The sequence below is a fragment of the Rhipicephalus sanguineus genome, chromosome 3 (assembly GCF_013339695.2).
Source record: "Rhipicephalus sanguineus isolate Rsan-2018 chromosome 3, BIME_Rsan_1.4, whole genome shotgun sequence".
In the NCBI taxonomy this organism is placed as follows: Eukaryota; Metazoa; Arthropoda; class Arachnida; order Ixodida; family Ixodidae; genus Rhipicephalus; species Rhipicephalus sanguineus.
In genome coordinates this window covers 54,946,392-54,958,806 of record NC_051178.1, presented here as the reverse complement: position 1 = coordinate 54,958,806, position 12,415 = coordinate 54,946,392, and the positions used below count along the sequence as shown (strand labels likewise).

Below are 12,415 nucleotides of genomic sequence, written 5' to 3'. Positions count from 1 at the left end.
GTAAGGATCGTTATACGCGACGTAGAACAATGGTGACTTTAGTTACGCGAGGTGTGCACCGCAGTCCGCTAAGAATCTTTCATTGCGACCTCACTTGCTAGTGTACGAAAAAAGTTATCAACATATCGTGCGCAAAGTAGTACAGACGACGCTCACATTATCACAAGGGAACATTTTAGTAGGTAGTTTGCAGTGCAAGTATTACAACGTAGTAATGCTGACGCCTCAGCATAAACATTTTATAAAAAATAAATTATGGATTATTATGGCAAAATGGCTGGTGACGCCCTGATACCGGCTGCTGATACACAGACAGCGGTGCTCATTTCTCCCTCTTTCGTATTAAGGTTTATGCTTGCATACACGATTAAATATTCAAAGCTGCTAGTGCCTGGCTTTGATTCATATTCATCTGGCTACATCTATGGTATGAAGAAATTTTCAAACTGGGTAATGAAAGCAGCCATTGTTTCACGGATTTGTTTTGTGCGAACGTACGCTTGTATATTGCATGCGAAGCCGAACAGGCGAAACACCGGCGGCGAGCGCTCATGTTACCAATACTCCGTTGCGGCCGCCGCTGAGCAATAAAAGCAGGGTCGTTTTGTTAGATAGGTTCATTCTGGTGTTCGCACTCGACGTATGCAGCCTAGTGAGAGTTTTCGCTTGCCGCATCCTAACGAATCTCTGAATAACATTATTCCTAAATAATAACCTTTACAGAAAAGAAACGCGGTTTCAAGAAGACAATGCATTTGAATGGCATCGAGAGCAGTGGGAAAGAGTGAACCGTCTGCATTAACGAAGTCATTTATGAGGGCTTCATGCGAAAGAAAACCGTAGCACACTTTGCTTTCAACTGCCTCTTAAATACTTAACTTGGCTGCCACGGCAGCTTGCGAGAAAAAAAAATGTACATATCATACCAGTTTGGCCGCAGAGGCTTGCGTGAGTGCACAGTTGAGTGCAGTTGAAATGCTGAACGGGCTGGCACTTGTCGCGTGCGGAGAAAGAGAAGCGCGGGAGAGTGCCTCAGCGAAGCCCAGGCGCGGCTCATCAGGGGAGACGCGCGCTCCAGACTGGCCGTTAACTTCGATGCCCGAGGCGCGCGTCGTGCCTGGAGCTTGGGGCCCACGACCCCTGCAGCTCGGGCGATACCATTCTGAGAAGGGGGTGATCCCAGGGATGTCGCCGCACCGGTAGCGCTGGTATTGTGAGGCGCCCCGCCAACAGTATCTTTAACGTGTTTCTTGTAATGCAAGCAGTGAACAGGGCTGCGCGCTTTATTGACCCGTTCTCAGCACAGTGCATGCTTACTGGAGTGTACATTACTGGAGCGGCACACTGACTATGTAATATTTATGGATGGTGTTTTCTTGGGTCAAGGACCAAACCATAAAGAAAGTGTGCGCCAGTAATATTCAAAGAGGCATGATAGAGCTAAAGCACTGCTTTATTACCGTACGGTTTACGTTTCGCTGTTTAGGTTTTCGTACTAACACACTGCGATGATCGAAAACATTTAAACTGGCCGTGTTAATCAACGGATTGGGTTGTTTGATGAATGAAAGTGACATACGCTTATCAGAATGACACCGTCGCGTGCCTATCGCTGACTTTCTGAATTGGCATTTGATGCCTGCAGGTATACATTTCTACTTTAGGAAATTACCTGAATAGCGCCTGCCGCAGTATAGTATTACATGGGACTTCCCGTTAAAGAATAAAGTGACAACGACTGCACTTGTATTATGGGTAGGCATAATCACTAATGACACCTTGAAAGGCGGGAGTGTGTGACAAAAGATTTCACTATATGGCCTGTAAAGAGGGAAGTAAATACCCTTGAGTGCGAAAGAGACGCCTCAACATGAACGAGTACCCGACACTGAGTAGACTTGAGCATGAGAGTGACTAAGCGCAGCTAAGCGCGGAAGGCAGGAGTATCAACACAAGTGAGCAGTGTTATTGCGTCTTAACTGTGTTTGCCCGAAAAGCTAGATAGCACCTCAAGGTTGCTAATTTACGCTGATATGTGTGCGCGTTGGCAACCCTTTCCCTACTACTGCGCTCAGCGATATACACTGAGTGTTCTCTGGCATGCAATGAACTCTTTTAACGCGACTGCGCTAAAGAGTTAGTTTCGCAGAAATTCCGGTGTAGGCGTCATTTGTTTTGAGTGAAAAACCTGCGTTGTCCGCGAGCGAGAAATCGAGAAAGACACAAATAAAAATGAATAATAAAAATCTTCGGTTTGACTGAGGGTCGAGCCCTGGCGTTCTGCGGGGAAAACAGGTGTTCAACCACAGAACCATGTCATTCCTTGTAACTGCTGCGGAAAACAACACTATATGAATGTCATGTAGGGGGAGGAGTCTCCCTAACGCATGGAATATTGCGTTCCAGAAGGGTAGAATCGCGACAGGCGTCAACACATGTGAATTGCGCAACCAGCGGGTGTTTTAAAGTCCCACCCATTACAAAGCGCTCAGACATATTTAATCATCATCATCATCATCAGAAGCAAGAGCAAAGTGAGTAGCTCGGTTTGCGTGTTGGCTTACGGACGCGCGCAGTGGGCACTTCGCTGATTCGCAAAAGGAATAATTATGGCACTGTGGCCACTTCGCCACTGTACTTGCAGTTGGCATTCCAGGATAGCTTCAAATGGCCAGTGTTACGCGCACAGAGGTTCGTTTCATTGCAGCGAGGTTCAGGCATCCACAGGGTACCGAAACTATTTGAGAAGGCGATGCGCACAGCTATGGCGTTGTACTCTTGAAGGCGAAGCTCGAGCGTGGTCCGAGTTTCAGAAGAGACCAGTCATGGACGCACTTATGTTCCGGTCTGCAACGTCTTAATGCGCGCGCTTGCTCCTACATCAGGGCTCTCAAACTCACCTCAGCTTTCGGGCCGCAGTTACAAAATTTAGTACCGCAAGGGCCGCGACAGTGAAGAAGGTTGGGGCGGGAGCGTGGGAAAGACAGGAGGAGCTTGAACAAGATGTCACCTCACGTTGTTTTTTCAGAGAAGGCCCTTCCCGTATCTCTTATATGGTTCATTCCTGACGGGGATTTCGTTTCAGTTTTCGACAGACATTACGGTACCGATCTCTCGAATGACTAAAATCTGGACGCCGATTCTGTAATAGAGGATTTTTGTTCCACGGTTACGTTTTAACACATAGTGACCTCATGGGGTGCGCGACGAAAAAAGAGTGCTCGAAACTGGTCAGGTGTGCGTAGCTCAAGAACACAATTATTAGGAAAATGAAAAAAAAAATATTACAGCACATCCACGTGTTAATGATGAAGAGCTTGGGCGAAGCTCCTGAAGCAATCATGGTTACACCGTGAAATGTTCAGTGGTTTCGCCCAGCAGTAATCAAAGCGATACGCAGCTTTGATTACTGCACGCCATCTAGCGTGCAGGGTGCCGCTGCTTTTTTTTCTTCTTTTCTCTTTTCTTCTTTTTCTTTCTTTTTTTTTCTCTTTTTGCACACACATTGCACACATCTCTATGGGACAGCGCCATCTAGTATATCGTCACCCAACTGCAGTTTGCATTCATCTCTATGGGACAGCGCCATCTATTGAATGATACGGGAGACGCGACGGCGGGGTCACGCCGCATGGAGCGACGACCGACCAGGTGATGCTATAAGGAGCTTCGCCCCTAAAATTCGGACGAAGACAGTCATGTGCAGGCCGGGCCGGTGGGGAAAGTCCGGAGGCTGTGTGTCTGAAACCCTTGTTCTACAGTTTTCCGGGAAGAGGGGGTAGATCGAACCTTTCTATCAATGTAGCCTGGCTGTCTAGCGACGGTCATTGACCTCGGCTCTAAATATCCGGCTCCTCCTTATTCGATGCAGGCAGTGTGGTAGAGTTTGGTTGTCCAGCTCTTCTCCTCTTTAAGAGAACCGCCACTCACGTTTACTGATCTCCGCCACATTCGCAGTTCAAAAGAAGCGGCAAATTCGGCTCACCCCTCAGCGACCAATATCTGCCATACTAAAAGAGGAAGCAATCACTCGCAAGAACTGATGGAACCGGCTGATTCCACTGGAGAATTTTGATTTGTTTAGGTCCTCTTTTGTTTTCGCTGTACAAAAAAACAAAAGAGATGGATGATCCATCTGCCATAAGAATCGGCATAACACGCAAGTGAAACGTGTAGTCGCAGAAGTAGTTGATTGTTTATAGAGCATATGAGAGCTTGTACAATGCATATTGTTGTTTGGCAAATATAGCACCGCTTGATGTGGACACACCCACGCTAACGCCTAGTGCCCCATCTCCGTACCGACGACTGATGATTTAACATGATTAACAGAAATCATGATTTAACAGTTGCGGTAGCTTAAGTTCTCAACATATACGTGGACACCGCATGCTAAATCCCGCGCAAAGATGGCATCAACGAGCACATAATAAACACTGATACTCCTATGCGCTCCTTCAAAGCGTCGTGAAACGCGAAGAGAAGCGCTACACGCGTTGTGTCTTCCCTCTAGCCAGGCCGTTAATTTTCACAGGGCGAGCGGGGACGCGGTGCTACCGCCAAGCGAGCATCGGAGAGCTATTTTTAGATATGGATGGATGCTATGAGCGAAGTTTGGGCTAAAGCCACCACCTTGCAGTGTGTTAAAGAGTTGACGAAATTACACTTCTATTGGAAAAGGCGCGTTTTCCGAGCCTGGTGGCACACATGTCACCGCCCCGTTATAAAGGGGACCCTCAAGCATCCATCCGTCCATCCATCCATCCATCCATCCAAGAGCCCTGTGAGAGGAAAGTGTGAAAGGGAAAAGGCGCGTCCATATAGCCTCCGTTAAGGGTTTGGCGGTAGCTCAGTGGGCTAAGCGCTCGCCAGCCGTCGTCGCGGGCCGAGAGGTAATGGCTTCGACTCCTGCAACGAAACTTTTAGGGGCGAAGCTCCTTAAGGCGGCACCCGTTCGTCCCTCGTAGTCGTAGTAGTGAGTAATAGAGCACTGCACGGGCTCGGGCCTACCCGAAAACCCGCGCCCGGCCCGGCCCGTGGGCCGGGCCGTGCCGGGTAAAGTAGTTTTCACGGCGGGCCCGGGCCGGGCTCTGGTCTGAAGCTCCGGGCTTAGGGCCGGGCCCGGTTTTGAGGTGGCGGGCTCGGGTCGGGCCGGGCTTGGACTTTGCTCAGTTCTTAAAGGGGCACTAAATGGAAACTATGAATCGGTTTAGACTGATAAAGTACACTCTGAGAACTCGAATGTCGTTAATTTCACCATCATAAGCTTATTCAGGAGAAAATCAAGGTCAAAGTTCTATTTTTTAATGTTGCCCCGACGTCATTGATTTCAAACTTAATTTTTGTCGTATTTTAAGGACATTAGCTCAATGATATTTCCTGAAATTTGGCTTGTTAAGTCTATGACTTCCTCAGATGTCAATGTACTGCACTTTTTACCGATTAGGAACTACGTAGGCCCCAGTAGACGCCGTCAGAATCTCTGACGTCACGGTGTTCGCTGCGCGAAATTCCAGGTGGCTTCGCCACTCGCATATTCCCTTTTGCGCGTTTTCACGCTTACGAAGAGTCTTGTCGCGGCAAGCGTGGTTATTTTGGAATTGTAAAAGAGTGATTTACTGATAATAGAAAAAGCGTTTTTCTCTTTAGTGTCCTTTCAAGCTTCTTCCGCATAGTAGTGCCTACATACATGTTCCAAATTATGTCCCGAAAAAACGTTTTATATATGTGGTGCAGAGTATTTGGGGAAGTTTATGAAGTACAAGCACTGAACTTCGTTTGCTACTTGCACATGGGGCTACTTGAATTAGCTGAAACGGGCGAGCTAAAATTAGATAGGTCAGGCGCTTATAACATCTCGCTAGTCTGTGCTTCATTTGCATTTGTGCTTCATTTGCATTTGCAATCGCAGTAATAAATGTTGTTGAATTTCCCGCGTTCAGCTTGCTGGAAGAAGAAGACGAGCTTTGGGCCAGCGAGCGCGTGAGCTCGTTCTACCAAGAAAGAAGGAGCCATCTTGACGTTCTGGGCTCATGCGGACGCTAATAAACGTCTGTTTGAGCTTGTAAGTCCGCGTCGGCTGGTTTTTGTGCCACACATTTTACATTTGGTGCCGAAAGCCGGGAGGCGACAGCCGGGAGCTACCGTCAAGGGACATCGCTGGTGGCTACCGACTGGAACAACAGCCGCGAACTACGGAGGCCAACAGATCAGCTGATCGCTATGGACAAGCTCAAGATGAAGAGGACCAGGCGAAGGGCCCAGAACACCAAGCTTATACAAGAGGCAAGTGCGGTACTTGAGAATGATGACGCGACAGTGCGACACATCGACTCGATTTATGAGAGGCTCAAGAGCAATAACGAGGAGCTGAAGAAGATTAATGATGAGATGGAGAGCCACATAAGTGACGAGACATTCGAGGCGGAGTACGCTACTGTAATTGAATATGAGGACAACGCGACCCGCATCTTAGCCGAGCTCCAGAGCAAACGCCGCCAGCATAGCGAGACATCTGCAGTGTCAGCGCCCATCGAAGTTCGCGACGTGCCGGCGGCTATTGGACCTGTTGATAGGCCAGGAGCCAAGTTACCGAAGCTGACAATTAATCCGTTCGCTGGTGACTTGTGCAAGTGGAACGAGTTCTGGGAGCAATTCGATCAGGTCATCAACCAGAACGGCAATCTTTCAACTAGCGACAAATTTAACTACCTGAGGCTGTTCTTGAAAGGAGACGCAGCGGCAGCTATAGCGGGGCTTCCTACCACCGAAGCATGCTACGAAGACGCGTTAGACATCCTGAAAAGACGTTTCGGCGACAAAAGGCGCCTGGAGCAGGAGTATTTCTCAAGGCTTCGAAGGCTTACTCCTGTGCGTTCTTCTAACGAAGTGGCCAAACTCCGCAAGTTATATGACCATGTGCTGATTAACACGCGGGGACTGGAGGCGCTTGGCATCAGCAAGTCGTCCTTTTCATCGATGCTGTGCGACATTCTGCTGAGGGCACTGCCACGTGACGTCGTCGTGGCATATCATCGATCATGCGCGACACAACCTGAAAGCTCCAACAACGTTCAGCATGACAAGGAACTAGAGCGTCTCCTTCACTTTGTCTCTATTGAAGTGGAGAGCCTCGAAAGGAGTGACTTTGCAGAAGAGAAAGGATACGACGAGGCGACTCATCCTAAAGACAACGAGAGTCCTCACTTTCACAGTGCAGTCCCAACGTCATCAGTACTTCACCTTCACTGTCAAGCTGCTATAACTGCAACGAACTCGAGCTGCAATTTCTGTAAATCGACGCAGCATTTGACAGAGTCATGTAGCATGGACTTATCGCTGCCAGAGAAGAAGAAACTTCTTTCTGCCGACATGCGGTGCTTTCGATGCACATGTAAAGGTCACCGAGCAAGAGATTGCAGGCGTAGAGTCACATGCTCGAGCTGCAAAGGTCGTCATGCAACCACTATGTGCGACCCAGATAAGCTAAGGCGAATGCAGCGGGAAGACGTCAAAATGACCGGAGAAGTTTCCAGACCAGGAAACGAAAAAACGCTGACTACCATGAAAAAGCGTGGGTTAACCTCACAAGGCAGCACGGACCCCATATCATCAAAGACTTTTCACTCCCGAATAATGGATATGACCACCCAACTTGACACTGCAATAGAATGCCGCGAAATCAATGGCAGGGAAAAAGGAAGACTCCAGCGATATGAGACCCGAATCGAAGAGCGTGTTCGAGCATGCAAAAGTCAGAGGCTGGAGCCTGCATTCAATGCTATCCACAAGCGAAGCATCCAGGAGAACAATGATGCACAAGTTCAAGTTCAGAGACGCTTGATCGAGGAGACCACTTTGATGGATACCAATATGGCCAAGCGGCGATTGAAGTTGCGCGAAGAACAGACTGCTCGTGAGCGGGAGCACACGGACCATGCAATCATGCTGAAGGAGCTTCAACGCCCGCTTTTCGAGGGGCGAACTTTTCATGAGAACTTTGAAGATAATCTGGAGAAAGTCATGAGGGAAGCTGCTCAGGCACACGTGGCGATGGAGTACGAGTCCAAAATACAAAACTTGACTCAGGAGCTGGACGAGGTGCGCAAGCGGCTGCTTGTGTCGGATGAGAAGCTCAGACTGATTTCCCCCCTGCTGATCAAGATGCACCAGTTGGTCGAGGAACAACGCCATGCCGAATTGGAGACAGAAAAGAAACAGCCAGGACATCGTGTGACGTGTCTGCATCAGCAGACTGTTGGAAGTCGGACACAATTGTGTAGCCTGAAGAATCGCCCGAAGGATGATTGGTTGTGCACGCAAGACTGTGCTGCCATCCAGCAAATTCAAGAGCGTCCCTCACTGCTCACACGAGAAGACGCAACCTCACCAAGTTCTGCAAGAATCGGACCCAAGACTACAGAACGGCCTTCCCAGCAAAGAAAACCTGAACGTCAGGACATCGCTGGACCGTTTTGGCAACAGATGCCTGCTGCTGAAACCGTCGAAGCACCATGTGCTGAGAGCCCTGTGGACCTGCTCGCCTACATCCGCGAGCTGGCAGGAGAGGACGTCCTCAGTCTCTATGCCAAAGCACGAGAGAAGCTTCGGCAACTGAAGGAGGAGTCCGAAAAATAGAAGACTGACACCTTCAGGCCACGTCGAGGAAACGGAAGGGTCGACGCGTACGGAGGTAATATAGCAAGCGCCTGACCGTACAGACGAGACACCACTGCGCGGCCGGGAATGTGTTGAATTTCCCGCGTTCAGCTTGCTGGTAGAAGAAGACGAGCTTTGGGCCACCGAGCGCGTGAGCTCGTTCTACCAAGAAAGAAGGAGCCATCTTGACGTTCTGGGCTCATGCGGACGCTAATAAACGTCTGTTTGAGCTTGTAAGTCCGCGTCGGCTGGTTTTTGTGCCACATATTTTACATATTTTACGCCACCAAGTATGGCCTCGACCGCGAAGACCTTGGGCGAATCGTTCTACGTCGACGACTTAGTTACAGGAGCTGATACGGACGACGAAGCTGCCAAGTTTTGTAAAGAGGCGCAACAGCTCATGCTCTCTGCAGGCATGAACCTTCGCAAGTGGACGACAAACTCCAGAGAGCTTATGAACCTGTTGGAAGGCGAGCACCGATCAACCAGCCAAGATATGGTGGTACTGCATGAAGCTTCAGTAAAAGTACTTGGAATTGCCTGGAGTCCCCAGAGCGATGAATTCAGCTTCTCAATGGCAAATCTTCTTGCTTTTATTAAAGCAAAATCAGACACGAAAAGGTTTGTTCTGCAAGCAGCGTCAAGAGTGTTCGACCCGATGGGATTCATCGCGCCATACACGGTGTCTGTACGAATACTGTTTCAGAAAATCTGGACCCGCGGAATCAACTGGGACGAGTGTTTGCCTCAAGATTTACGAGAAGAATGGCAGGACTGGGTGAACCAGTTGACAAAGCTTCAGTCAATTAGGGTACCGCGCTACATCAACAGCAACGGAGGGAAGCTGCCCCACGAACTAGAACTGCACGTTTTTTGCGATGCAAGTCCGTTAGCATACGGCGCAGCGGTCTACATCGTGTCTGACAGAGCAAGACGACCTCACTTACTAATCGCAAAGTCACGTGTTGCTCCTATCAAGACGGTAACTTTGCCTCGTTTAGAACTTCTAGGAGCATTGATTGGTGCAAGGTTGCTGAGCTTCATATCCAGCGCCCTTACGGGCTTTCAGCTACGCTACACGATGTGGACGGATTCGACAATAACGTTATCATGGCTTAAAGGCGATGCACAGAAGTGGAAACAGTTCGTTCGCAACAGAGTCACTGAGATACAAGGGCGAACCGAGCCTTCTGCTTGGAAGTATTGCCCTGGTAGTGACAATCCGGCAGACCTGTTGACACGAGGCGTATCTTTAGACCAGGTAGCTACGAGCATATCGTGGTGGCATGGACCTCGCTGGCTTCAGGAACCTGAGAACCTGTGGGCATCACAACCAGTAGAAACAGCGGATAACGACAAACTTGCCTATTGTGAAAGGGTCGACGTTCAAGTGTCCCTTACCACTCACGTCTCGCTTCCGCTACTTGAAGTGGAGCGTTACAGCAGAGTTGACAAGCTGTTGAGAGTTACAGCATGGGTGCAGAGGTTCGCCAATCGCTGCAAACCTCATGGCAGCGATAAAGAAATTGGTCCCCTCACGGCAGAGGAGCTATCGAGTGCGGAGCAGTACTGGATTCGACACGTACAAGACGCATTTTTCAGCGCAGAAATCAAAGCTATCGCAGAAGAGCGTTCTGGCGACATAACATCACCCATCGCAGGCCTCAACCCATTCCAGGATGAAGATCGGATACTTCGGGTTGGAGGGCGCTTAATGCGGATGGAATCTCCTGAAGGTGTCAAGCACCCAATTATATTGACAAGCGACCATCACTTTTCAAGGCTACTTCTAATCCGAGCCCACTGCGAAGTGCTGCACGGAGGTGTGCGTGATACCCTGACTCAGTTACGAGAGCGCTTCTGGGTGTGCAAAGCACGAAGCCTGGTGAAGAAAGTGACCAGGGAATGTTACTTGTGCAAACGTTATACCGTTCCACCAGGACACGCTCCAATAGCTCCTCTCGCGAAACATAGGGTGACACCAGCGCACGCATTTGAAGTGGTTGGAGTGGATTTCGTGGGACCTCTCTTCGTGAAGACGCCGTTAGGAGAGGCGAAAAACTACATCTCTCTATTCACATGTGCAGCTTCAAGAGCGATCCACCTAGAACTTGTGTCCAGCATGACATCTGAGGCGTTCTTGATGGCCTTACGTCGATTCTGTGCCAGAAGAGAACTTCCCCAAGTCATTTATTCAGACAATGCGAGGGCCTTTAAGAAAACGTCAGGGGATTTGCGAAAGCTTTGCAGCATGCCGTTACAAGATGATGTCGCCGGACACCTGAGCAGTAAAGGCATCAAATGGAAGTTTATTGTTCCCAACGCTCCATGGTGGGGTGGATGGTGGGAGCGGCTGGTAAGAACTGTGAAGACACCGCTTCGCAAGATTCTCCGACGAGCCTCCCTTGATTCCGAAGAACTTATGACGGTGATTGCAGAAGTTGAAGCCGTCGTCAATTCAAGACCTCTCACATTTATTGAGTCGGAAGACGGCGAACCATGCACTTTGACTCCGGCCGATCTGTTAATTGGCAGAAGATTCACGGCAATACCACAAGGCAGCATCGTGGAAACGGACATCTCGACGCGTAAGGAGGCCACCCGTAGACATCTATACAGAAGGCGCCTGACAGAACACTTTTGGAAACGATGGACCAAAGAGTACTTGCTCCAACTGAGATCAGCGCACTTCTGCGACAACGGGGATATCGTACATGCTGAAAACCTTCCACGTCAAATGTGGCAACTCGCAAGGGTGACTGAAGTCTACGAAGGAGATGATGGTCACGTTCGCTCGTGCAAGATAAAACGACAAGACGGCCTTGTGACTACAAGATCCATACAAAGACTGTACCCCCTAGAACTTCAGGCGTGACTACTGCGCGGCCGGGAATGTTGAATTTCCCGCGCTCATCCCACAAGAAGAAGAAGAAAAACAACATGCGCCTGGGCTCGTGAGCGCGTTCTACCAGGAACGAAGGAGCCATCTTGACGTTCTGGGCTCATGCGGACGCTAATAAACGTCTGTTCGAGCTTGTAAGTCCGCGTCGGCTGGTTTTTGTGCCACATATTTTACAAATGTAATATGATAAATTTTTGCCTTTAACTTATCATCACAAGCGCGATCACAGAGTTCCAAAGCGGGGAAACGTTCTTGAATACTCCAGCCCTCCACTAAAGCGAAAGTACTGCGCGGAATCTCGCTACAATAGAATCCCTATAAAGACACATTCTTTTTCCATCGCTCCGCCACAGCTCCCAGTGGTCATGTGACGCGATATGGACATGCGCAGCCTGCTTTGTGTGCCCACATTGGTAATGTCTTAGCTTTCGTCTTGCTCCCCTATATCAGGGGTGTCAAAGTCACCTCCGTTGGGCCGCATTGACGAAAATTTACTCCCACGACGGCCAGGACAACGTGCCGAAGGTAGGCGCGCGGGGGCATAGGTTGTAGAAAACGTCAGCTAAGGTTGTCATTTCAGGAAGGACCTTTCCCACAGCTCATGTGTGGGTTATTTCTGAAGGTGATTTGGCGGCCGGATTCCCACAACATATCGATAGCTATCTTCAAAATGACTAAAACCTGGACGCCGATTCTGACATAGAGAGTTGTTTCACGGTTATGCATCAACGCATGGTGACCGCAGGGGGTGCCTCACGAAAAAAAAATGTTTTAGACCTGTCATGCCTGTGTAGCTCAAGAAGGTACGTATAAATAAAATTAAAAACAAATAGACGAAGACAGTCATGTGGG

General features: G+C 49.2%; 1 protein-coding gene across 1 annotated transcript; it reads left to right on the top strand.

Annotated features, from left to right (window-relative positions):
• Nucleotides 1-6,222: 6,222 nt before the first annotated feature.
• LOC119385483 (GRIP and coiled-coil domain-containing protein 1-like) lies at nt 6,223-8,637 on the top strand. Its single transcript, XM_037652907.1, has 2 exons — nt 6,223-6,619; nt 7,670-8,637. The coding sequence occupies exons 1-2, from the start codon at nt 6,223-6,225 to the stop codon at nt 8,635-8,637; spliced, it is 1,365 nt and encodes a 454-aa protein (XP_037508835.1).
• Nucleotides 8,638-12,415: the final 3,778 nt, after the last annotated feature.

Bases quoted from the DNA above. Each gene is read 5' to 3' on its own strand.
- LOC119385483 (XM_037652907.1), top strand. From the start codon at position 6,223: ATGGACAAGCTCAAGATGAAGAGGACCAGGCGAAGGGCCCAGAACACC. The intron at 6,620-7,669 runs GTGACTTGTGCA...ACACTGCAATAG, and splicing joins GACAATTAATCCGTTCGCTG to AATGCCGCGAAATCAATGGC.